This window comes from Alexandromys fortis, unplaced genomic scaffold (assembly GCF_014885135.2).
Source record: "Alexandromys fortis isolate MF-2015 unplaced genomic scaffold, M_Fortis_MF-2015_v1.1 scaffold_89, whole genome shotgun sequence".
Classification (NCBI taxonomy): Eukaryota; Metazoa; Chordata; class Mammalia; order Rodentia; family Cricetidae; genus Alexandromys; species Alexandromys fortis.
Window position 1 is genome coordinate 6,984,312 of NW_026067973.1, and position 24,554 is coordinate 7,008,865.

At 44.3% G+C, this 24,554-nt stretch overlaps 1 protein-coding gene across 6 annotated transcripts; it reads right to left on the reverse strand.

Moving 5' to 3' along the window:
- Positions 1 to 2,056: 2,056 nt before the first annotated feature.
- Positions 2,057 to 23,065, reverse strand: Layn (layilin). Of its 6 annotated transcripts, none has more exons than XM_050156410.1 (8): positions 22,376 to 23,061; positions 21,764 to 21,787; positions 19,466 to 19,763; positions 13,857 to 14,014; positions 10,483 to 10,518; positions 9,476 to 9,559; positions 6,814 to 6,856; positions 2,057 to 4,856 (listed from the first exon to the last, which is right to left on the reverse strand). In XM_050156410.1, exons 1-8 carry the CDS (start codon positions 22,458 to 22,460, stop codon positions 4,490 to 4,492), a joined length of 1,095 nt encoding a protein of 364 aa, XP_050012367.1. In that variant the 5' UTR covers positions 22,461 to 23,061; the 3' UTR covers positions 2,057 to 4,489. The 6 variants fall into 6 exon arrangements, with proteins under 6 accessions (XP_050012367.1, XP_050012365.1, XP_050012368.1 ...); XM_050156408.1 differs by having other exon boundaries at positions 6,814 to 6,916; positions 22,376 to 23,038; XM_050156411.1 differs by lacking the exon at positions 9,476 to 9,559 and having other exon boundaries at positions 6,814 to 6,916; positions 22,376 to 23,065.
- Positions 23,066 to 24,554: the final 1,489 nt, after the last annotated feature.

Sequence of the window (24,554 nt, forward strand, 5' to 3'; positions counted from 1 at the left end):
GGGTAAAATGTTTATAGCAGTTAAGAAAAAAACTGTATTGTCCCGTGCAAGTAAAGGTGTACAGGGCTGGTATTAGCTACTGTTAATGAGCTCGTATCGTGTGCTATCTGTGTGCTATCTTCGTGGCTTAGACTGCCAGAAGCAAGTATCACAGCCTGGGTATGGATTGAGCAAAAGAAATATATTTTTTTTTTCCCCCTCACAATTTTGGAGTTTAGAAGTTCAGGATCAAGGCAATGGCAGGTTTGGTTCCTTCCGATAGTTGCAAAGGACACGCTTATCCATAACTCTCACCTGGTTTCTGGTGGTCAGTTAGCAACCTTTGGTATTCCTTGCAGAAGCATCACTTTGCTTTGCCTTCACCATCTCATCATATTCTCCTCATGCACACACACAGCCATTTCCAGATGGCCCTTTTTATGACGATGTTAGCCACTGGAATTAGTGAGCTATCTTAATGATCCCCCTCTTAACTGAGACCTTCAGTGCCTCTTAAAAGAGGTTTCTTTTATGTACTTAGATAATTATTGTTTTTTTTTAAATTTTTATTAGTTTTTAAAGAATTTCATATAATGTATTTTGGTTGTATCCCCCCCCCATCTCCTTTCGGATCTACTCCTACCTCAGTACCACCCCCCAGACCTGTTGATTCCAATGTATGTTGCCCAAATACCCTTGGGCGTGGGCCCTGCTCTAAAGAGTGGTTAATCTACTAGGAGTCACATTGTTAAATGTTAAGAAACTGAATCTCCTTCTCAAAGCAGCCATCAAGTGCCAAGAGCTCCTCAGCGAGGAGTGGGACTTCATGTCCACCTCCCCACTTCTTGGGGCCTCTTAAATGGGTTAGGACTTTCAATATGTGAGAAACTTAAGAGCGATGCACAAACCAACCCTTAAGATATACCAAGTGCACTGTGTGTGTCTGTGTGTTTATGTATGTGCTCCTGTGTACTTGTGTAGAAGCCAGAGCTTGAAGATGAATGTCTTCTTCTATTGATCTCCACCTTATTTTTTTGAGACAAGGTCTCTGGCTGAGCCTGGAGTTGGTTCACCTAGTCTGGCTGGCCAGTGAACCCTGGGGATCACCCTGTCTCTGTCTCCCTGTGATAGGGAGCATTCTAGGTCCTGCTTTTTATGTGGGGGCCTGTGATCTGAACTCATGCTTGTATGGCGAGTACTTCGCAGGCTGAATAATTGCCTCAGATCCTATTATCCTTATTTTGGAGATGGAGAAACGGAGGCTTCAATGATGAGGCAGTTTAAGATGGCACAGCTAGTGAGCGGCAGAAGGAAGAGTGGGAGCCTAGACACCTGACCCCAGAGCCCTCATTCTTATCGACTTTGTTTTACTGTGTTACCTCACCTTCTGTCCTTACCCGACCCTCTTCTCGCTTTAGATGGAGGAATTTGACACAAACTGAAGATTAGTAGTGGGCAAAATTTCTATGGCATCCTAATGCTGCCACCTAGTGGTGTAAAAAATTAAAGCCGCCCCCAGTTTTCTGGCAAGGTCCTTAGTGTACTGACTTTTCCTACAACTACAGCCAAGCAGTTATAAGTCTATTTGGACTTGTGAGGACAGATATTAACAGTACAGTCCTAACGTTAGCTCCTTAATGTAGAATAATTTTCTGATTAGAATGTTTAAGTACTAGAAAATGTTCAAGTACTTATTCAGGTTATTATTCAATTTTTCTAGGAAACTTTTAATTGCCCTTACTATATTTTGGGAGACTGTTTCTCCTAATGTCCTTGATCTGATAACTCATTTCGGTCACCTTTTCTGATCTTCAAACTCAGGAATCTCTGATAACTTAAGATTACTTAGCAGTTAGTAACCATTTACTGATCTTCGTTTGAAAGAAACAAAGGTCTATACAGAATTGGTTTCACCTCTTAGGGTGCAAGTCCCCATAACCTCGTATTTGTATCTGTCTCTGCCATTATGCATGTTCTTACTACAAGTTCAGAAGGCTGTCTTATACTCAGTAAGTTAGGAAAAATATAATTTTGAAATAAAATAACTTTAGAGTTGAAAGACACCTTAATGTTTATTTATTCTAGATCACACAACTTATTTGCATTTCCAAACGGGAGAGAGGAATCTTGGAGTCTCTAAATTGACAGGGTGGGTCAAGGTGCTTCATTACAGCTCCCTGCTGCCTTTAAGGAGGGCCATCTGTGCGATGGGCCAGAACCTGGGTTCTGATGATGGCTGTCAGAACTTCATTTGGTTTTGTCCAGGATCAAAGACTGTTAGATGCTCCGAGCCACAGCATGTGTGCTGAGCTCAGATACATGGATGGCACCACGGAAGTAATGTAATCAATAATTATAGTGCTGCCATTCGAAAGTGCTTTTCCTTAAATAATTTCTAACTAAGAGGAGACACAGCAAGTACAGTGCACAGAGCATTCCTCCATCCCCAAAGCGCATGAGAGAGAGAGAGAGAGTTGTCAACCTGTGGTCCTTCATCCTTTATTACTTTAATTTTCGACATTGCCATTCCCCCTGTCAGGACATATCCTCAGTGCAGCATAAACATCAGGAAATTAGCACTAACACATGATTGCCATTTACTCCTCCGACTTCACGCAAGTGCGTTCCCGTATTTTCCTTTGCAGGGAAGAAGGGATCTGTTTCCGAATCAAGCAGTGCTTTGAGCTGTCTCCTCTCTCACTGCCCTCTAACTGCAGCGTCCCGGTTTGCTTTCGCTTCCACTATCATCCGGCTTCAAGTTTGCAGTCCAGTTATTTCGCAGGTTGTCTGTTAACTTGTTTGTGAGTAAGGCTTCCTTATGACCAGCTTGTCCACTTAGGCTGGAAAGCACAGACGCGATGCTGTGTTCTCACTGCACACAGTGCGGTCTCTACTCTCGGTACACTGCATTATTGACAAGTTCACATTGATCAGTTAACGGAGGTGGGGTTTGCCCGTTGTGACACTTTTGTAATTAATGATGATTTTGTGGGTGAGGGACTTGAAATCATGTAAATATCTCGTTCCTCATCCAAGTAGGTTTATTCACTTATTTTGTATCAGGACACACCAATTTATTTGTTTTATCTAATGGTCACACTCGCTTGTTGCTTTTACTGGTAATGATTTTGATATTCAGATTACCCCACGTGTTACCAGAGGAGGGCCATCGTAAACTGAGTTCTGTAATCTGCAGATTCCCACTCATTCTTCCTTGGTGGTGGTGTAGTTTCCCAAATGACCACTCTCATTCCCAATCTCTTTAAATATAAAAATTTTAGCAGTAGTGTGACTTACCGGCATACATACAATGTGTACTGATCAACCAGGGCAATACATATCCTCATATCCTTATCGTGACTTTGTGCTTGCTGCCCTTGAACTCCTTTCTTGTAGTTATTTATCAATATGTGATAAGCTATTGTGTTGTGCAGAGCACTGCTGTTCCTGTAGAACAATAGGCCTGTTAATTCTACCTATGTTTGGGTACTTTTCATTACTCAAGTAACTCTTATTTTTTTTTTCCTGCATCTGTCCTGGAGTTGTCCAACTTCACGGAGTCCTGGCTCACTTTAGTGGAGAATATGTGTATCTGTATGTGTCCCCAATATGGAAAGCCCCAAAGTGACACCACTGTTTTCTCTTTGAGTCTAACACAATAGGGTCTATTCCAGATTTCTCCCTCTGATGCCTGTGACTGCCTTCTCTGTGGTGAGGCATCTCCATCTCTTTATTATGTCTGCTTCTTTCGCCAGTCTTTCTGCCTACACAGTCAGTCTCCAGTGCTGCTGCCCCCCCCCCCATCCCCAGACAACACAGACTGTCTGAGCCAGGAGAACAAGGAACGCTGAAGCAAACACAGACTTCATTTTTACTTACTAAAGGATTTCCAAGTTGGGTTTTTCCAAGTTTAGATGTCAGGAGAATTAAAAAAATAAAAAATAAAAAAGTCCCCTGAGGCTACATGCAGAGGAAGGACTGTAGACACACACTGACTAACATTCTGCTTCCTGCTTTTTATTGGATTTTATGTGGGGTGGGGGGCAGATATGAGAATTGTTGATGTGCAGATCAGTTGGGGCTTCCATACCCAGGCCTTGAGAAGATCCCTCAGTCTCTGCCTTTTTGTGATTACATGTGCTGCTGGTGTAGAGAGCAAAGAGAACAGAAACTAGAGGTGGGCTTTCTAAGCTCCTCGGTCACACCTCCATCCTGACCATTGAAAGTGCCAGCCCTTGATGATCTGTTGAAGCCCACTGGCTGACGGGTGCTGAGGGTCTGCTGTATGGCAGCTCCGGGGCAAGGTGCCTTCTCACAGGCTGAACTGGGTGAGGCCCTGGAATAAGGGTTACAACCAGAACTTGGGGACCCAGTAGGAACTTGTGGAGCTTCTGTGTTTATCCTAAGACCCGATCTGAGCATTTTCATCAACTTTCTGAACATTTTCCTTGTGAGAAATAGGATGCTTTTGCTTCTCTTTTCTCATTTTTGCCAGTTTTCCCCATATGTCTCAGTAATATATTTCATTTTCTACCCAGCCACTCTCCTTGCTTCTCCCCGTTCTGTTAGGGGAGAACTCATAAATGTCATTGGTCACAAATCCACTCTCCATACTTGCCAGAGTCATAAACCCACTTTCTGAAGGGTTCACAGCCATGGTATCGTAGTCACAAGTTACAGCGTCATCGTCGGGAGTGGCTTCACCAGAACACACCCGAAATGAGCTGTTCTTCAGGTCTGGCCGGGGCTCAGTTAAATCGGCTTCACTTTGTTTTCTGATGACATTGTAAACATCTAGGTCGGGGCTGTTTTCTCGGTGAGGAGTGGGCCAAGTGGTGTGTTGTTCCTTTGTGGTAGGGTCTGGCTGCTCTCGTTTCCTAGAAGAAGAGAGCCAGGCTGAGTCTTTGAGCCCAGGGTACTGAGAGTATATATTCCTGTTCCTAATGAAGCGGGAGGAAGTAGCCTCAGGAAGTGACCTACTTCTCCTTCAACTTAATTCCACCTATAGGTTTTGTGGGTTGGGTAGGAGACAGCCTAGGAGAGTGTTATAGTCATAGTGATCCTACACCTGCCATTCACTGTCACTAGCTTGGGTTCCGGGACTCCCTTGAGAATGTGGGGCCGGAAAGCAATAGGAGAAAAAAAATTATACTAAAAATCTCATTTCTACGTAAAATTAGCTATTTCTATTTCTAGTCTATTTCTATTCTACCATTAAAAGTTTAAGTAACAAGGGTAGGATTAATAATATTGACTCTATCAACAACAGAAATCATGTTCCTATATCATATCAGTTATTATACTTGCTTTGAAATATTTTATACTCACCTGTACTTCAAAATTATAATTATACCTACCATTAAGAATCATTAATAAAGAAACGGTTCATTTTGGGAAATATTTTTGCTAAACTATGTAGTGGTATAATTGCTTCATTTTTCTACCAATGCATTTTGTTTGTTGCACTTAAAAAATATTGTTTAAAGGACTGGGGATAAAGCTAAATGTTACTTGTCTGGCAAGCCCTGGGTTGATCCCGAGGACTGTTTTAAAAAAATGAAGACAGGGGGCTGGAGAGATGGCTCAGTGGTTAAGAGCATTGCCTGCTCTTCCAAAGGTCCTGAGTTCAATTCCCAGCAACCACTTGGTGGCTCACAACCATCTGTAATGAGGTCTGGTGCCCTCTTCTGGCCTGCAGGCATACACACAAACAGAATATTGTATACATAATAAGTAAATAAATAAATATTTAAAAAAATGAAGACAGGAAAAAAATAAAAAATGAAAAAGAAGGAGAGAGAGAGAGAGAGAGAGAGAGAGAGAGAGAGAGAGAGAGAGAATGAAAACGATTTGGCCAGAAAGCTGCAATTCTCCAATCCTATATTTATCAAATAAATCCTATATTTATCAAATAAATATATTTGAAGAACCAACTGCAGTGTAAACCATTGGAAAAATGTATCTATAATTGTTTAACTGAATTCTATTTTAAATTCAAGAGAATTACTAACAAAATGACTATAGGCTAATACTTTTGAGTGTTCAATAAATATATGCTTGTTATGTGTGTATTCATTGCTGTAATACCATAATAACCCTTTAAGGGAATTTTTAAAAAGAATAGGTTCTGCATTGAAATTTTACAAATTTATTTCAAATTGCTCATCCAAGTGATACTGACTTAAGCTGGGCCTTGATTTTCCTTCTGAAAAGTGAGACTGCCGGCCTCTTTGTATGTAGACCACGATAAAGGGGGACAAAAGCGTAACCGAGGACAGTTGCGTGCACCTAAAATACGTGAGCACACGACCCAGATTACATACAGAGGCTGCCTATCCTACCTGGTTTAGCTGCTCTGCAGCAAATATACGTTTGAAATCAATAAAAGAAAAATCAGCTAAAAAGAATTTGGCTGATTCATTCTGAATGGACTGGCTTTGTGTCAGATGCTTCCCAGAATGCTCTGGAACACACAGTTTTCATGTGGTCCATTAGTCATTCCTTACTCAATAGACATTTTTGGAATGAGGACCTCCATTTAGGAGAGCGCTTTGCTGGGTGACGCATGGCTACAGAGGAAGTGAGTAACAGTGTTTTACCTTCCACACACACAGGAAACAAAGGATACATGACCACTAGCTCAATCACAGCCAGCACAAATGCTTGCTGCTTGTCTGCTGTGCACCTAGAGTCTCGAGCCAGCCAGAGTTTACTCTCAGTCTGCACTGATCCTTCTCTTGGAGTTTGCATGGCTTTTAATGACATCACCTGGGCAACCTCCAAGTCTCAATGCAGAGGGGGAGCGAAGGTTTTCATGATGAAGGTTCTACTTGCCTCCTCCTACAGATCCAAATCCAACACGCAGCTGAAGTGACCACTAGAAGGAGGAAAAGGGGAATGCTGGGGATTAGGATGTAGGCAAGATTCAAAGCAGCCTCTGAAAAAGAAAAAAAGCATATATTAGCCCCGGTGATCTCTTTTTCGGTCTCTCTGTACGTTTTGTTTCAAAGCAAGCTTTAAGAGCACAATCAATAGAATCTTGCAAGCGGCACATGTAGGAAACAGATGAAGTTGCCTTGCTAGCAGAGTCCCTAGTTTCAACAGATGAGCATTTTCTACATGACCTGTTAATCTAAGTGATACTGTAAACAAGTTTAAAGTTTGGAGTCTGGCGAATATTGGAAGATCATGTTTTATAATTTTTTTCAGAGTAAAGCTGTCTTCCTTTTCTATGGACTTCTTAGTAAAGACAGGTCTTGGTGGGGGCAGCGTGGATGTCTTTGCCTCCAGGGGCAGTCACAGAACTTCGCAAGATTGGGGTGGGAAGAGCGAGTGAAAAGGTCAAACCAGAGTCTCAGTGTCATTTGCAGGAAAGAGAAGGATCACAATAAAGTTGTCCTTCAGACCTTCCCAGCACATCTGGCTGAGGCCCAGCGGCTTTGGCTAGGTCCCTGAGTGCCATGAAGAACACTTAGGAGTCCTCTTTTCTGAACCCCGTAGTCTCTGACACAGAACAGACATGGTTCCCTTCAGGGGCTGTGAGAGAAATCAAGGGCCAGCGACTAACTAACCCTTCTGCTTCGACTGACACAAGGCTCCTGACCATCCAGAGCCTGCCACTCTCCCACTTTCTGTGAGGATAGAGACCTGCCAATCATCAAAAACAGCAAACACTCTCAGAAAATAGAGAACTCATTTAAAATACCATTATAATTTTACAAGTGTCACCCACTATGGATTTATTCTCTTTTTAAGATATTTTCACAATTCATCTATTGGATAATAAAGAATTTTACTAGCCTCTATCCCTGGTCCTTGGTAGAGAGGCTCCAAATCCTTGAAATTCTCTAAGAAATAGGATTGAGTTTTTATTCATGAGCCTCTCAAACACTACAGAGTTTATGGCAAGGAGATTTATTAGAATGGGGGCTGTTAATACCAGGTGACCACAGACTGGAGCTTTGACCAGAATTCTCCTTTGGAGAAACACCCCCTGACCTCTATCCTGCTTAGGTAATGAAACCCAACAAAACCTCCGGACGCCAAAGCCTGATGGAGCTTCCTGGGTGGGTAACATGTCAGTGTGCCAGGAGAAGTATAGTGTTGGCGTTTGTGAAGCTGTGAGCAAGCTATCCAAAAGAACGACTTGAAGACGGAAAGGTGATTTCAGCTCTGGGTTTCATGACTGGCTCCATGACGTCAGACAGAATCTGGAGATAAACAAACATGGCAGAAGAGGTGGCTGTGTACATCATGGTGAACAGGACGCAGAGATAAAGGAACGTGACTGGCTCCATGACGTCAGACAGAATTATGGAGATGAGCAAACATGGCAGAGGAGGTGGCTATGTACATCATGGTGAACAGGACGCAGAGAAAAATGAACATACCAGGCACTATGTATTAGCTTCACAGGCATGCTCCCTGTGACCCACTTCCTCCAGCTATGACCCAAACCCTAAAGTTTCCAGAATTTTCCAAATAGCACTACCACCTGGGGACTAAACATTCAATACATGAGCATTCAGAAGATATTTTATAGTCAAACTGTAGCGAAGAGGTTGATAGTCCTGATTCCACTGGGAGAAGACACAGAAGACCCCATCTGAAACCTTTCCAGACCTTGCCCTGGATGTGTCTTTGTTTGGCTGTTCCCAACTTGGATCATGTGTAATAAGATGTACAGACACTGTATTCCTAAATTCTGTGAGTTCTTGTGAGTTCCAGAACTTGGCAGGGCTGGTGGGCACTACTGGATGTGTAGCCAGTTGACCATGAGTGCGGGTGGTCTGAGGACTGTGAGACCCATGACTGATGTCTGTCTGGATGTCTGTCTGATGTGAGAGGTATGGAAGGTGTCTTTCAGCTTTGTGGGGAGACTGCATAGACCCTCAGTGTCAGAACTGAATTGCAAAGAAACATTACATTTTACTTTATGAAACTGATAATACTGTCAGCTAGATATGAAAAATACTAGATGATTAAACTGAAACACAGAGGATTTTTTTTAAGTTAAGTTGCCCAGTGACAAAACCCCAGATTTCCCTTTTGAAACTCAGGGTGAGAGTGAGGTCCAAAGCTCATTAGTACGCCAGTTCATCACCCTGACTTTCCTTTACCTTTTGTGATGCAGACTTCTAGATGTTTATCCTTCCCATTTCCTCAGTTTGGTTTACCTATGGATATTGGTACCAGATTGCATATTTTATGGCTTGGGTTATTTCACAAGAGTCCCTTTCTCTCAGTCCCTAGCTTGTCCCACTTCCCATGGTCAGGTAAGTTCCCAAGTCTTGGAGACGGGCAGGACCCGCCACCTCCTGCCTAGTTTCGGTCCTCTTAGGATACGCCCATTGCATATTTCATTGGTGAAACCCAGCATTTCATACAGTGCTTGCGACGTCACAGATCTTTGCCTAATTTCACTCTTTAAGGAACTGTATGCAGAAGAAAGTAGGTGATTTCTAGTCACACGAGTCCCATCATCCTTCCCAAGTACCTCTGCTTTCTTTAAATGTTTCTTTGGTGTCTTCTTTCTGTGTTTCTTCTGGAAGTGCTGGTGTTGCTGGCTCAGCTGCTTCCCCTGAGAGAGATACATAGGGACTTGAGAACTTGAGGAAAGGTGCTATAGTCCAGGCATGCCCTGGGGTCCTTTGACACATGTAGTGGGGATGCAAGAAAACAGTAGTGATTTGACCAATGCCACTGATACACACAGTAACGTTGGAATTTGTTGCACTAGAGGTTTGTCTTCATTGTGTGTGCATTCCTATGTTCATGTGTGTGTGCGCAAAAATATGTATCTGTGTGGTGTGTGTGTGTGTACATAAGCTAGAGGTTGACATCAGGTGTCTTCCACTATGTTCTTTACCTTGTATTTTGAAAGTCTCTCTGAATGTGGAGCTTGCAGATTCGGGTAGATTAGCTCGCAGGTAGACCCTGTCTCTGTCTCCCCAGTGATGGGGTCAGAGGTACACATCACTGTGCCAAGCTTGTAGACATGGATCCTGGAGTTCTAACTCAGGTCCTTGAGCATGCACAGTGAGCACTTCATCCACTGAGCCATCTCCCCATTATGTCTTCATATTTTTGGTGCAAACTTTGCCCATGATCAGGCACCAAAAGAGTCAACAAGCAATATAAAGGACTGAAGTACATAGGGGGAGGTACAATGGCTTACTGGTAGGACCATAAATAATCAGCTGGGATCATTTCTTACTTCACTAGATTAAATTACTCCCTTTATATCAATAATAAGAATAAACATCCAAAATGTAATTTTCAAACTATTACTTTTCCGTTTCGACCAGTATAGGTAACAGTGGGCAGAGAGTGAGTATGATGAGCTGGAAGCCACAACGGGAGGTGACAGACATCTGTCCCTGTTGCTTGGGTAAACGCCAGTGGTCTTCTGCTGAGTAATCTGCTCTAAAGGCATTGTTTTAAATCTAGGGATGGGACTGTGAAATGACCCCAATGAACCCGAATCTCACAGGATAGACTTACCTCCAGGCCTTATAGAAGGTGTTGTACTTGGTTTCTCTGTAGCAGAAAGAAACAAAAACAATAGTTACGTTTTCCTCCATCTGGATGAAACCAGCTAGTGTGGCATCTAATTCTAATAACTCCGTTTATTATCACCTTATTAATTATTATTATCGGATACCAGAGGTAGGTTGCCTAAGACGAAGAGTTAATTGTACATGAATACTAGCCTTTTTTCAGCTTTACTCTTCAGTGCTGTTTTAAAAAGTATTTAAGAACTTTAATATTAGGCTTTCTAAATGCACACAAAAATAGTATATTGAGATCCCGTGTGCTGTTATACAAACTCCACTTATCAGCATGGAGCTGCTCAGCATTGATCCCTACTCCCCCACTGCAATCCTGGCTGAGACGGTCTTAAAGTGGTCCAGGATATTTTATCAGTTCCTACTGAGGGCATTTCAGAGAGCAAAAAACACTTGGTCTGCAGGAAGTGGAAGTGGTTGAGGGATTGCCCAGTTTCAAGGCAGAGACTGGTGATTAGCCTTGTGATGCTTAAAACATTCCTAAGAGCTTTATGTCACAGACAACTTACGGCAAATGTTTTTGCTGTTGGATGACCTGGTATTAGCACTGAGTATCAGATGCCTGGGATGCATAGAATCCTGGAGGTTTTAGAGATTATAGTTTTCAGGCCCAGATATCAGGAATTTCATTCCTAAAGGGAAATAATGCTTAAACTTTCTTTTTTTTTATCCCCCCCTTAAGATTTATTATATATAGCGTTCTGCCTGTATTATCCCTGAACACCAGAAGAGGGTGCCAGATCTCATTACAGATGCTTGTGAGCCACTATGTATATGTGGTGGCTGGGAATTGAATTCAGGACCTCTGGAAGAGCTGTCAAGTGCTCTTAACCTCTGAGCAGCTCTCCAGCCCTTATCTTCTTTCTTGCATATGTGTGTATAGGCATGATATAAGTCTGTTTATTTACTTTCAAACTTACCCACATAATGCCTACAATCCTAGAAATCATCTTAAGTGTTACATAAAAACTATTTTCATAACAGGCTTATAAAGGGGCCTTATTACTATTCTTACTTTGTACACAGAAAAACTAAAATAAAGGGAATAAAAAACCTGCTTAAATTTTATAGCTGATGGCTCAGAGGTTAGGAGCACTGCCTGTTTTTCTGAAGGTTCTGAGTTCAATTCCCAGCAACCACATGGTGGCTCACAACCATCTGTAATGAGATCTGGTGCAGAATACAGTATATATAATAAATAAATAAAAATAAAAATTTTTTTATAGCTAATAGTTAGCTGAAAGGAATTTCAACTAAATAAATCTAAATAAAAATTAAAACCATAAGCAGACATAATTGTGCTATTTAGTAAAGATAAAACAACAGATGTGGATGAATCTAACTCTGTGGCTTATCTTTGGACACCCTGTGATTCCCATAGACACTGATCTCCTGTAGTTCTGACCACTGACACTTGACCATGAGCACAGCACATCAGTGCACAGCACATCAGTGCACACTGGCCACTAACACAGCACATTGGTGCACACTGGCTGTGAACACAGCACACCAGTGCACACTGGCCGTGAACACAGCCCACTGGTGCACACTGGCCGTGAACATAGCACATCAGTGCACACAGCACACCAGCGCAAACTGGCTGTGGACACAGCATACCAGTGCACACTGGCCGCGAAAACAGCTCATCAGTGCACAGCATATTAACGCACACTGGCTGTGAACACAGCACATCGGAGCACACCGGCCGTGAACACAGCACACCAGTGCACACTGGCCATGAACACAGCACACCAGTGCACACTGGCCATGAACACAGCACACCAGTGCACACTGGCTGTGAACACAGCACACCAGTGCACACTGGCCGTGAATACAGCACATCGGCACACACTGGCCGTGAACACAGCACACCAGTGCACACTGGCCGTGAACACAGCATACCGGCGCACACTGGCCGTGATGAACATTTTGCGGGTGGGGCTGGTTGGACGAAAGGGTGTACTGTGTGGCACATCACATCACATCACACTAGGATGAATGAAGAGGTGTTGGGAAGATGGAGGGGTGAGGTGGGTTTTTGTTTGTTTTGAATTAATTTGGGGGGAGCATACTGCAGGGGTGAGAGGTGGATATGGAAGGACTGGGAGGTGAGCAGGATTGGGATGCATGATGTGAAATTTTCAGAGTCAATAAAGAATTATGTTTTTAAAAATGTACAAACACTTAAACCATAAAGTTAATAGACTCTAATAAACAAAAATGATAGAAGATGAAAAATCTGTGTATAGCCAGCGCTTTCCTTCACTGCTCTGAGAAGGTGGTCTGCGGAGCCAGTCCAGGTCTCTCTGCAGCCTCCCTCTCCCTGGGCAACTGCGTGTGTGGGAAAGACAGGGCACAGGGAAGAGTTCATCTAAGGCTAGACTGGGCAAGGAAAAACATCTTCCAGCACAAACTTGCCACCAGAGGATAACGTAGTTCAAGCAGCTAAAAATGGCAATAGTATTTAGTCCTGAATTATAACAGATAAAACTAACAAGTCATTCTGCCCCTGTCGGGAAAGGCTGTGGAGTTGGGCCCAAGCAGTTGGCTTCAGGGAAGTGAGAAACTTCAGGGACACATCAAGAATGAGTTTAATTCTGAGTCAATTTTAATAAAGGATTCTAGGAACTCAGTAGAGCGAGACTGTGGTTTTTTTTTTTTTTTTTTTTTTTTTTTTTTTTTTTTTTTTTTTTTTTTTTTTTTTTTTTTTTTTTTTTTTTTTTTTTTTTTTTTGCCAGTTCCAACTCTTTGCAGATCTGGAAGCAAATGCAAGTTGAATTTGCAAGGCAAATCTAGAGGTGGGTGGCTGGAGACTTTTAAACTTCCTTCATCAAAGTGCCCGCTGTCTAAGCCTGCCAGTGATATTGGGGTATTTTGCCTTTTCTGGTCATTATTCTGTTGCCTTAGATTTCAGGACATAATCTCACATGGCTGCCAGAGGACTTGCAGAAGTAACCCTCAGCTTATTCCTGGCTCCCACAGCCAAACACACATGGAATGAGTGAGTTTGTGCCTGTTCACAGCAGAGGCCTTTATCAGATGTTCACATGAGTATTGCTTTTCATCCTAAGTAAATTAGAACCTTTTCCCTACCATCCCTCCTTTTGCCTCTCCTTTACTAGAACTGTTTCTCAGGGAGGAACTGCCTTCACATTTCCATTTACAAGAATTCTCAAAGTTTAATGTTCTGACATTTGCAACAAGCTTTCTCAGGGAGCACAGAGTAAGTTCTTAGTACCAGCAGCTGTTTTTGAAATGGGGAAAGAGGTTGGAAATTTAGCCATATAACTGGGGGAAAAGTTTCGTTACCATCAGCATATTTGCAAATGAAATTGTTCTTCATGTTGCACCGGTCATCATTCCACTGGAACATGTATGAGCCCCCGATGCCGGGTGGTGCTGATGGCTGATGGTACATGACCACGCAGACCTCGCTGCCACAGGACGGCTCATCCACATACCAGTTCCTGAAGGGAAAGGAAGGACAGTGGAGGTAACTGGAGAAACACACCCTAAGACTTCCATGTCCCTACTTTCTCATGAGGTTCCATTGATCCGCCAGTGTCAGATTCTGCTTCAGAGCACGATGCAGAGAGAAGGAAGAATTGAAGCACTGCCAGCAAGTAGACACATGCTGTTGATCCACCGTGGCTGTCACAATCAATCATCTGACATTTGCCACAACCTCTTTGCAGGGAGGAATATATTATGCTCTTATGTCTGTGAAATAATTATGAGAAATAGCAGCTAGCACAGAGCTAGTCTGGAAGATCTTAATGCTTGCCTTCTTTTTTGGCTTTGTGCTAGTTGGGCTTATCTTTTCAGAAATCATACATACTGAGGAGAGACGTGGCATCTCTCTCTCAAAGCTCTCCTTTCCAATAGACACCTCTGCCACACCAGCCCCAGGTGATGGACAAGAAGGTGACGAATCTGAAAGGGATAGCCTAAAATTTAGAGGCTGCCAAAGTAGGAGACAGGCTGGGAAAAGGGGACAGGAGGCCATCTTGGTCTTGGTTAGTTTTCAAATCATTTGCATAGTGTCAAGGAAATACACCCCTCTGAGGTATCTTCCTTTTGCCTCTTTAGCTCCTTGAAAGGGTTCATCACAGGTTTAGCTCTACCATCCAGTAGTCCCTGGGACTGGGTGGTGCTGCCACCTTGTTGCCTATATGGGAACCAGGAGAAGGTCTTGGAGCCCACGGAGGAGAAGTTTGTAAGCACTTACCCCGTCTGCCAATTGAGGTCTGGGCTTTGTGGTCTGCCTGAGTACTGATCTGCTTCTGCCCAGGGCTAGGATCTAGCTCCAACTCTCACACTATTTATCTAGATGCTGCTGCTCTGTTCACGTCTTCTCAAGCCTCTCTAAGAGACATGCCTGGTAACACCACAGTATGACTTTGCGTTAGTCCTGGGCTACAGTCTGCTAAAAGGAAGATCCTTTGTTGCACCTACTGTGTTGAAAGTGTTTTATGGACAACAGCTGAATATATGATAAAACTCTGGATATTATGCATGAACATCTGGGGGGGGTCTTGGTGGAGACTGGGCTTTGTGCTAATAAGTTAACTCCAGCACAACTGGCCCCCCTCCCCAAAGCTTTATGGGTTCATGTTACTTCATCTCAGAGAGGGACAGGGAGGCAGGGGGAGAGAGAGAGATTGATTCCTAGAATACTATTTTTGGACTTGAGCCAGTTTTCAGTCTCATAACTCACAGATAAGGGGAGAGGCCAGATGCCTAGAAGGAAAATCCCATGATGCTGTGGCAGGTGTCTATGATAACAATTTCTTCTGTTCTTTATCCAGAAGGACCTTTGGCTATTTAACCAAATAACCATACACTTGGGAAGGGGGGGTATGTCTAAATATTGCTAGATTTGTTAAACATCGGTTATAAATGGTCATTGATGACATGAAAGCCACACATTGGAGTCGGAGCACATTGGGATAAGGTAATCAATCAGTCAGCTCACAGTGGGTCTAACCAGTGTCATTGGCCCAGTTCCAAAATATTAAATATGTAAATATATGTATATATATTAATTGGCTCTAATTTTTCAGTTGTTGTTGTGAGACAAGGTCTAGTGTAGCTCTTCCAGGTGGGCCTTTAGCCAGCTGAGGCCAAACATGAACTTGAAGCTTCTGCCTCTGGAGTCGGAAGGATCACATTATATGCCAGTGTGTCTCAACAACCCCATTTTTAGGGCTTGCTGAGGATGGAACCCAGGGCCTCTGAATAGGCCTGTCTAGTAGCTGGTATAGTTCCACATTGACTCCTTAGGCTATCATGGTATAGAACCCCAAGCATAACCTCTGAGCCTGCATTCCCCTCAGCACAGCATCTTATCTAGAGGTAGATGGCAGGAGGCAGTGGTGCCTTAACGACCTGACAGTGCACAGTGCTGTCTCCCATCACATCTCTGCCTGTCCTGCAAAACCCAGACCCTAAAGGATTATACAAGAGGAGCCCACACTCAACCTTGTAGAACCTAATGTGGCTGCTGTTCTGTAGTGATATCTGTGTAGAGAAGTATGCAGATCTGGGGAACACATTCAAGAGACCATAAAACAGCTTATGCTCATTGAAAACAGATAACAGTATACACTTATGGTTTTGCCTTATTTTGATTTTTCCTCACACCCGGATATAATACCTGAATTGCCTATGAATTGTGAAGAAGATCATACTGGCCCTTTATACTGCTGACCACTGTGCCAATTGCACCAAATAAGCAAGGGGATAAAAAAAAGGATAATATGTTGGAGACCTTAGTAAGACTCATGTATTCCAGAAAGTTGGAGACAAACTCAATGAATATCAGGACCCATCACTTTGATGGGATATATAGATGTCTAGAGATCATCCCTTTAAAATTTAATGCAAACCACTATATCATACAATAATTTAAGGGTAGCATAGCACTTGGCAGGTCTCTTTGGGTTCTGGAGGTTTTATATTTTGCATCAGAGAGTACTACTGTGGCCTTTATGACAGCTGGCCAGTTTTGAGTGGGAGTCAGAGCAGAAAGAGACTCTTAAGGAAGGCCTAGGCTCAGGCATTTCTCACAGTTGTACCAGCGCTTCTTCCTCAGCTCACGCCCCGTGTGTGGAAGAGTCCCTTGTGACTAGTTGGTACAGTCAGCTCAATCCTGGATCTAAGTGAAGTCAAACAAGCTTCACTGCAGCTGCCCCAGGAGATGGCCTTGAAAGCCAGTGGTGAGGGGACAACCTCCCACTGGCTGGAACTCTAGTTAGTATATCTCATTGGACACTTTATAAGTAAGTAGAAGTTTCTGGAGGGTAAAACATGTGAAACTTGGGGCAAACAAAGATGCACAGCCAACCAGTAAGAATGTAAAAGAAAAAGGATGAAGATAGGAGATAATGACATCTTGGACGGAACGAAGTGAAGAGAGATAAAGAAGTGATCACGAAGTCGGAGAATTGTGTCTCATGTGATACGCCCGGCAGGGACAGAATTGGCACTAGACAACCAGGGAGACGGAAATGAATGAGCCAAATGATGCCAACCAGTTGTTCTCAGCCACACCCATAGCAGCTCAATAGATAAATAAGAACAATAATCGTGGAGGCTCTGCATGGGCTCAACAGTTTGGATTGCACACAGCGAGACTGATCTGGCTGTGACTACAACAAATATCCAGCCTTCCAGCAGTAGAGACCAATATTAAGATTGATGCTCATCCCAACCTGAGACATTCCAGGTGACGCCAGAGATGTCTGGCAATGATAGCACCAACAGAGGGAGGGAAGGTTGAGAAGGGGACAGGATAACACTGGTAATTAAGGAGACCAACATGATACTTGGTAAGTTAGCTACGCGACCCTGAAAGGGACAGTTACTCATTTTGGTAGAAATAATATAATCTGGGCATTAAGTTTGCTTTTTCTGCCTCAGGGTTTTAGTCAGATCCACTACTCAAAAGTGTCAATAGTATTTTATCTATCAAAGTAAGACCCCAAATACAGTCTCATCAGGCAAAAGACCAATGTAGCAATGAAGGTATAAAACTAGCTCCTTGGTCTTGGGAAGTCCTTGTCAGATTACATTTGACCCCATCCCAAAGCTACCAGCTTGACTCTTGGAAGAGCTTGTTGAAAAGACAGCTGAAGCATCAGCCTCAAAGTAATTGAACTTTGGAGATGGATGTCATTCTCCAGGTAGCAGCGTATACTTTCAGGCAACAAGTTCCATTACCCTGTATCTCTAAGAGTAGAATACATGGGCCTGGAGCCAAGGGATAAGAGCAGCAGTTCCTCCACTGGACCCCATTGTCACTTGTGGAGTTCGTACTTCTCACTTCTGCAATGCTATGATCTGGGAGTTTGCACGTACTTAGTTTCCAGAGAGGAACACTGCTGTTAGGAGACATAGCAAGGATTTAATCAAGCCACGAGCCATGGTTAGTTACCACATGGCAAGACAAGAAGAGCTGTCAGTATCTAGGCAGGGGGTTATTTACTCTATATTAGGAGGAGGTGGTTTGCTGCTGTATGTTAATGCCTTCCAGTTATGTGCTGGGGAATATCTTCACATTCACGTCCTACTTTTGAAAGTCAACGAGAAAGCACACTAAGTCCAGGCTGAGAAGTACAAGTTGACTAGAGCCTCATGCTCTTCAGAGATGACTGTCTGATTATGCTACAAAGTCAGTCATTGAGACCGGCAGCAGGGGTAGGGTATGTTACGTAGGGACAGTAAAGGTGGGATGTCAGTAAGTGTCAGTGTGGATCTAAGCTCATCTTCAGAGATGAGAGATATACTTCCTACTCTGAACTTCCTCTTTCAAAATTTCTTCCAGGAAGAAAAGACTATAAGAATGTCAGAGGAGTTTCTTCTACAGCTTATATGAAGATGAGATCTTATAAGTGTAATCCGGTAGAGTGAGAGCGGGCATGCTGCCTTAATGTAACAGATAAACTATCATTTTAAAAATATCTATTTATTTTATACATATGAGTGTTTTGACTGCTTGCGTGTCTGTGTACCATGTGCATGCAGTGCCTTCATAGTCCAGAAGAGGGAGTAAAACCCCCCTGGAATTGGAGATAAAAGACAATTGTGAGCTGCCATGTGGGTACTGGGAACTAAACCTGGGTCCACTGCAAGAGCAGCCAGCGCTCTTAACTACTGAGGCATCTCTGGAGCCCAGATAAACCACCTTTTAATCTTTATGCTTATATGGAATAAATTCCATATAATTGCATAGTAAATTCGATTTTCTTCTTTGTGAGCTCTCGTTTAGATCGTTTGTCTTTTTGCCTTTGAGGCCTTTGTATTTTATCGCCTGTGTGTTTAAATTGACTTACAACTCTTTATCATACAAAGATTAACTCTTTGGTAGATTGTTCCCCTTTTCCATGTTTGCCTTGCAATGTTGACATTTTTTGAAGTGTCTGTCCATGTTTCTGTAGTTTTTGGGAAGAGATGATGACAGTATCATGGGACATGGTGGGATGTGAGTGATTATCAGTATCTTGAGGCTGTGAGTTGAGGCGCTTTCTACAAACTGTCGTTTTCTTCAGTCTCCACCCTTGGTCAGTCCGTAGAGTAAGATCCCGATTCCCTGTGGTCTGGAGTCCTACCCTGGCCCTGTCTTTATGCACCTTCAGTTTCTTAAGGTACACAGTCTTAGATCCACGGACCAGAGAGCCAGAACCATAGGTGCCAAGCATGGTGTGCTATTTAAAAAGGGCTGCTGGGACTCACCTACCTGAACAGGGCACTTTGGGCCCAAGTCAAGGCTGAGTGCTCCATCTTTGCCATACTGCTCGGATCTGTAGCCATTCTGTTGTTACTGCCAGACCTTCTCATGAATCTGACTGTGGGTCCTGCTTGGCTCTTTTCTGAGCTATGTTCAAGGGAACCAGCTGCTGCGGGAGTCACACACTTACCTAAATTGTGATGTGCTTCCATCTGTCCAAGCATAAAGGTCTTGGCAGGCTGTGTGGTTGCCCTGCTTCTCCTCCAGCCTCCTGAGGCCGATCCAGAAATCACCATCGGATGCCATGAGGTTTTCAATGAACTTTTCTATCAGTCTCTGCTCATCTTCTGTTTCGATACTGACTAGCTGTCCCCCATCTCTCCTGCAGGCTTCTTTGGCTTCCTCAAAGTTCAGTCTTTGAAAAGCCTCAGGAAAGTAAATGACTTTGTAGCAAGGCCTCCGAGTCCCTCCCCAGCAGACCAGCTGCCCTAGGGGAAAAAAGAAGGCAGCCTGTTTCAGTGTCCCAAGAAAGTGTACCAGAGCAGATGTACTTAGACACATCTGAATGAAACTGTGTCTGGGCAGGAATTCAGATGGTTCATCTGTGGATTCTTATCACTCGGGCTTTCTAGAGAAAATTAATATTCTTTCCAACACAAAGTAACAGTGGCTTTAAACTCTAGTGCCTGTATTGTGTAGGGCATCTATATTTTTGTTTCAGGGCAGATTGCTGAAGATGTTTTTGTGTTTTAAAGAGAATAGGTAAATATTTATGACTTCACTTAATGCATATAAATAAGACATTCATGCCCTTAGGAAGTCCCAGTGAATTATGGGTGCTTTAAGTAAGTGTTACTGTTAAGGGTTCCTTCAGTAAAGAGGAGCATTCTGAAGTCAGTCATGGACCCAAAAGTCCCCTGTCTATGCAGGGACTAACCTGCTCAGTCTCTGGTGTGAGCAGAAGCTAAGAGCATCCATGGGTTTTTCTGCTACTGAGAATCAGATCTCTGACGGAGAGATAATAGCTAGAGTTTTCCGAACTTTTTCCATGTTCTATTAAATACAGTAAAGGTTTTATTTTTATAAAGATTATTCTCCTTTAGTTCTCGTAACAGTCGTCCAATGTCAAGACCATTTATGTCCCACTTCATGAATGAGAGAACTGAAGCTCAGAGAAACTGATTTGTCATACAAGCCATCAGCAGCACTGCCAGAGTCAGGACCCAGATCTGATTATAAAGTCATACCAGGATCACTGAGTTGTATTGACGGTGCCCCACTCTCTGACAGGCTCAGGTTGCATTGGGAGCGCATGTCTTATTTGATTGACACTTGAAGGACTGAAGACAGTTTTAGAAAAATGGATGGGACCCCACTGAGCAGCAAGTAGCAAACTGTTCACCAGCACAGACTGCCTTAGCTTGTGTCTGGATGACTGGTCTTGCTGCAACTGAAACCTAGCCCAGTCGCCCCTTTGTTCAGCCAACATTTATTGGGTGATTCCTCCTTGCCTGATGTGCTAGATATCGAGAATACAGACATGCCAGCTCGACTCTGGATTTCAGTGTACAAAATAAAGGACAGATTTCAACAAGGAGACTAGTCCCTTGGAATAAAAGAGCCAAAACTGTAGGCTTCGGGTGCGAATGGCTGCCACCAAGTAACGCATAAGTGATTTTAGTTTCTGAGCCTCTTGCCAGGCCTTCTGGAGTGTTCCACCTTCCCCAACATTGTCTGCAGGGAGCCAGACAATGTTTATTATTTTCAATATTTGTCCAGCATACAGGTCAAAAGACGGCAGACAGTGCTAAATTCTCCCCCAACTCCACACTTGAGCAAGGAGCTGGGAGTGTTCTGTACCTCTTCCCTTTAGAAGGATGAGGAGTGCTCAGAAGCTGGCCTTGCTCACTGGGGAGGTGTCCAGAGAAAAGGAGAATGTGCTTAGCAGAGGAAGGCAGAGGGGCCCTGGCCTCTCCCAACCTGGCTACTAGCACAACAGAAACTGGAGTTGTCTTTTCTAGCATTCCCACGTTTCAGGCCAGACTGCCAAGAGAAAGCTTAACACCTTGATAGGGTTTCCTGCATGGTCTGGGATGACTGCACACATCCCCTGTATGCTAGTGAGTGCCAGGGAGCACCAGAGCTGGAAGGCAGCCCAGGACCCATCTGGTTCCCCTGCCTTCAGGAAGTGTCTTTCTTTTCTCATTTGCAGGAAGGGGAAGGGCAGGCAGGAGGTCTCCCATCACCACCAAGTGCAGAGCCATGCAGTTCTAACCCTCGCTGCTGCTCCTCTGCTGAGCTGAGCCACATCCCCATCCTGAAACCAAAGTTAGATTCCTTAAATCAGGCCCACAGGCTGGGATACAGCGGAGATTCCCATTTTCCTCCGTCCCTCTTTGACCAAAAGGGAACTGATAAAAAAAGATATAGATACTCTCTCCCAGACATGCAGACCGAGTGGAAGGAGAAAGAAGTCAGAGCACTGTACCTCCTCTGGGGTCCAAGTCCGAGGCTGCAGTGACACACAAGGAAGGAAGCAGAGTCATTCTTGGAGCCTGGCAGGGCTGGTTCCGTTCCTTCTAACTAGACTGCTTTCCTAATCTCCAAGCGCTCCCATTCCAGGCCAGCCACCAACCCCTCAGAGGAGAGCAAGAGTAACAGGTAGGCTTCCCACAGTCCCACAGAACCAGAATTGGCAGCCTCCACCAGAAGGATCCAGGCACTGCGGCGCAGAGCAGCAATGCTCAAGGGTGCAGGAGAAGGGGCACTCACTGGAGCAAGTTTGCCCACTGCCCCACCCAGGCTATCCTCCCAGTCACCCCTGGGTAACCCCTGGGCGAGAATGAACTTCCAGCGTTTCAGGATACCCAGGGCAGCCCAGGAACCGGAGTTGGCTGCACATTTGCTCCCTGAAAGCAGAGAACTCAGAAGGGCAGACTGGGTCCCAGAGCGGATCTTGGGATCCCTGACCCCCTCACTACGCGAAAGGACAGAGTAGGGGTGCAGTGGCCCTGAAGACAATCCTCAAGAGCTGGGGTGTACTGGGCGCGTCAACCCTAGGCGCTCGGGCACCAACCCTCTTCCCGGGGCGCACACTCACCGCTCAGCAGGCGACCCTTCGAACCCCGCGGTTCTGCCAGCAGCACAGCCAGCAACACGGCCTGCAGCGCTGGTCCCGGCTGCATTGCTGGATTCCAGTGCGTTCCAACACCCCAGGGCTAAGACAGAGAAGTGGGCAAAGAGGCGGCTGCGTTCTGGCAACTGCCACCAAGGCAGCCGCATCTCCCATGGACCCACAGACCCCGCACTGGGAGGAGTCCGGGAGGGCGCAGAGTCCGTTAGTTGGTCGCCCCTCCGCCTTCTGGGACGTCACTGCGGCGAAGGCAGCCCCTTGGGCTGGCCCGCCCCTGACGGCCTGGTCTGGTGCTCCAGGCTCCAGGCTGGAGAAACTGCTAGCTCACTGGAGGGAGCAGGCAGCGGAAGGGGCCAGCTCTCCTGAGAGAGCCGCCCAGGGAGGTCCTGCGTTTGCCTAACAGAGAGGAAAGTCCCACTCAACAGGAAGAGAGTGCAGTGTCTTCAAATAATATCACCTCTTACTTTCATCACTACACCCAGTTCTTACCAAGTGGGCCAAAGTAACAAGACCCCTACTCACACCTCCGTACGCTTCAGACTCGGGCTGCTCCTGGGACAAAAAAGTCCAGGATGAGAGAGGAATGGATTCTAGGGCAGGCAGTGTATACTGACTAGGAGCGCTCCAGACAGAAGCTTCCACAAAAGGAGATAGAGCGCGAGTTTTTAAGAGTCGTCCACCAGAAGCTGGAGTGTTTCCAGTCTCAGCTAGAAGGACATTTGCTTTGCACAGGACACTTACTGAGAGGTGGGTGTGGTTTGTGGAGTTCAGCCTTTAGTGGACAGAAAGATGACTCCCCTAGGAAAGAATGATCTGACCCGCCAAAAGCTTCCATAACCAACCTAGCCTAAGTGGATGCTCCCCTTTAAATTCACAGTAGCTGTGTTTATATTTGTGTCTTGTAGTAAGCGGGTTTTCAAATAATCCGAACAATAGAGTCAAACAACTATGAACCAAGTAGGTAGCTCACAATCACCTGTAACTCCAGTTTCAAGGGATCCCCTGCTCTCTTCTGACCAAAAGGGGCACCAGACTCACATGTGGTGTTTATTCATGCAGGAAAAACACTCATAACACAAAATAAAAATGAAACTTTTTAAAAAAAATGTAGCGGCGATGCTCCCACCATCTTCACCCTCTCCAGTCCTAAGCAACAGTAGTCGGGCAGCTCTAGCTGAGGTTGTAGAAGGAGCTCTTGTAGTTGCAGAAACAGCAGGGACAGAGCAGGACGAGCAGCCCTTGCCTCTGTTCTGACAGAAATATCTCACAGCTTACAACTATTCTTCCTAGAACGTCTTGGCCATCCCAGCAAGGCAACAACTGCTGTGGTGCTATGGCACCAGAATGGTACCTGATGCTCTGTACCATTGGAATGATACCTTTGGCATTATCATTATAGTTCTTGGAGTTTTGTGATAGTTTGTCAAGGATTACATATATATATATATATACATATACGTATATATATGTATATATATATGCAGTTACATCTGACTTAATGTCAGTTTAAATAATTTTTCTAACATTACAAGATCTGCTTCAACTTATGAAATGACCACTGTGTTTCACATAGTTAAATTGTGTCTTGAGTTCTCCCTATGATACTCTGACTTTGGTCCATATTGGTTTTGTTAGCATACACAATAAACTGAGTGACTTGCAGTAGTGACCCCAGTTCTTCACACCTCCCAGGATACATATCCTTTATTATACTAGTACAGAGTCCCCCTTGCTAAAGAGGCTGACTATGTTTCTCTCTGCCACAAGATCTGATTCATTCATAGAATAAGCTAGAACTTTATGAGCCTGCTGCAGAAACGTTTTTCATGTTCAGTTCATTCTCTTGTATCTTTTATTTCAGAGAGGAGCAAACCTCAGATATCCTACTGGTCCATGAGTGTCTCCAAGAGGGTGACATGTAGAGCAGGACTGTCTCAGTCCGGCGACAGACTTGAGCGTGAGCGACAGAACTGCTTTAAGTGGCCGGAAATCAGACCAGTCAGACCACGAGTTGAACTTTGTTGAGCAATAGCAAAAATTGCTTTAGAACTCTGTTAAGCAGTACTGTTGCAGTAAGAACTGTTATACCTGGTATCACAGGGATGTATCACCGTGGGAGGACTAGTTGCCAAGAAAACTCACAATG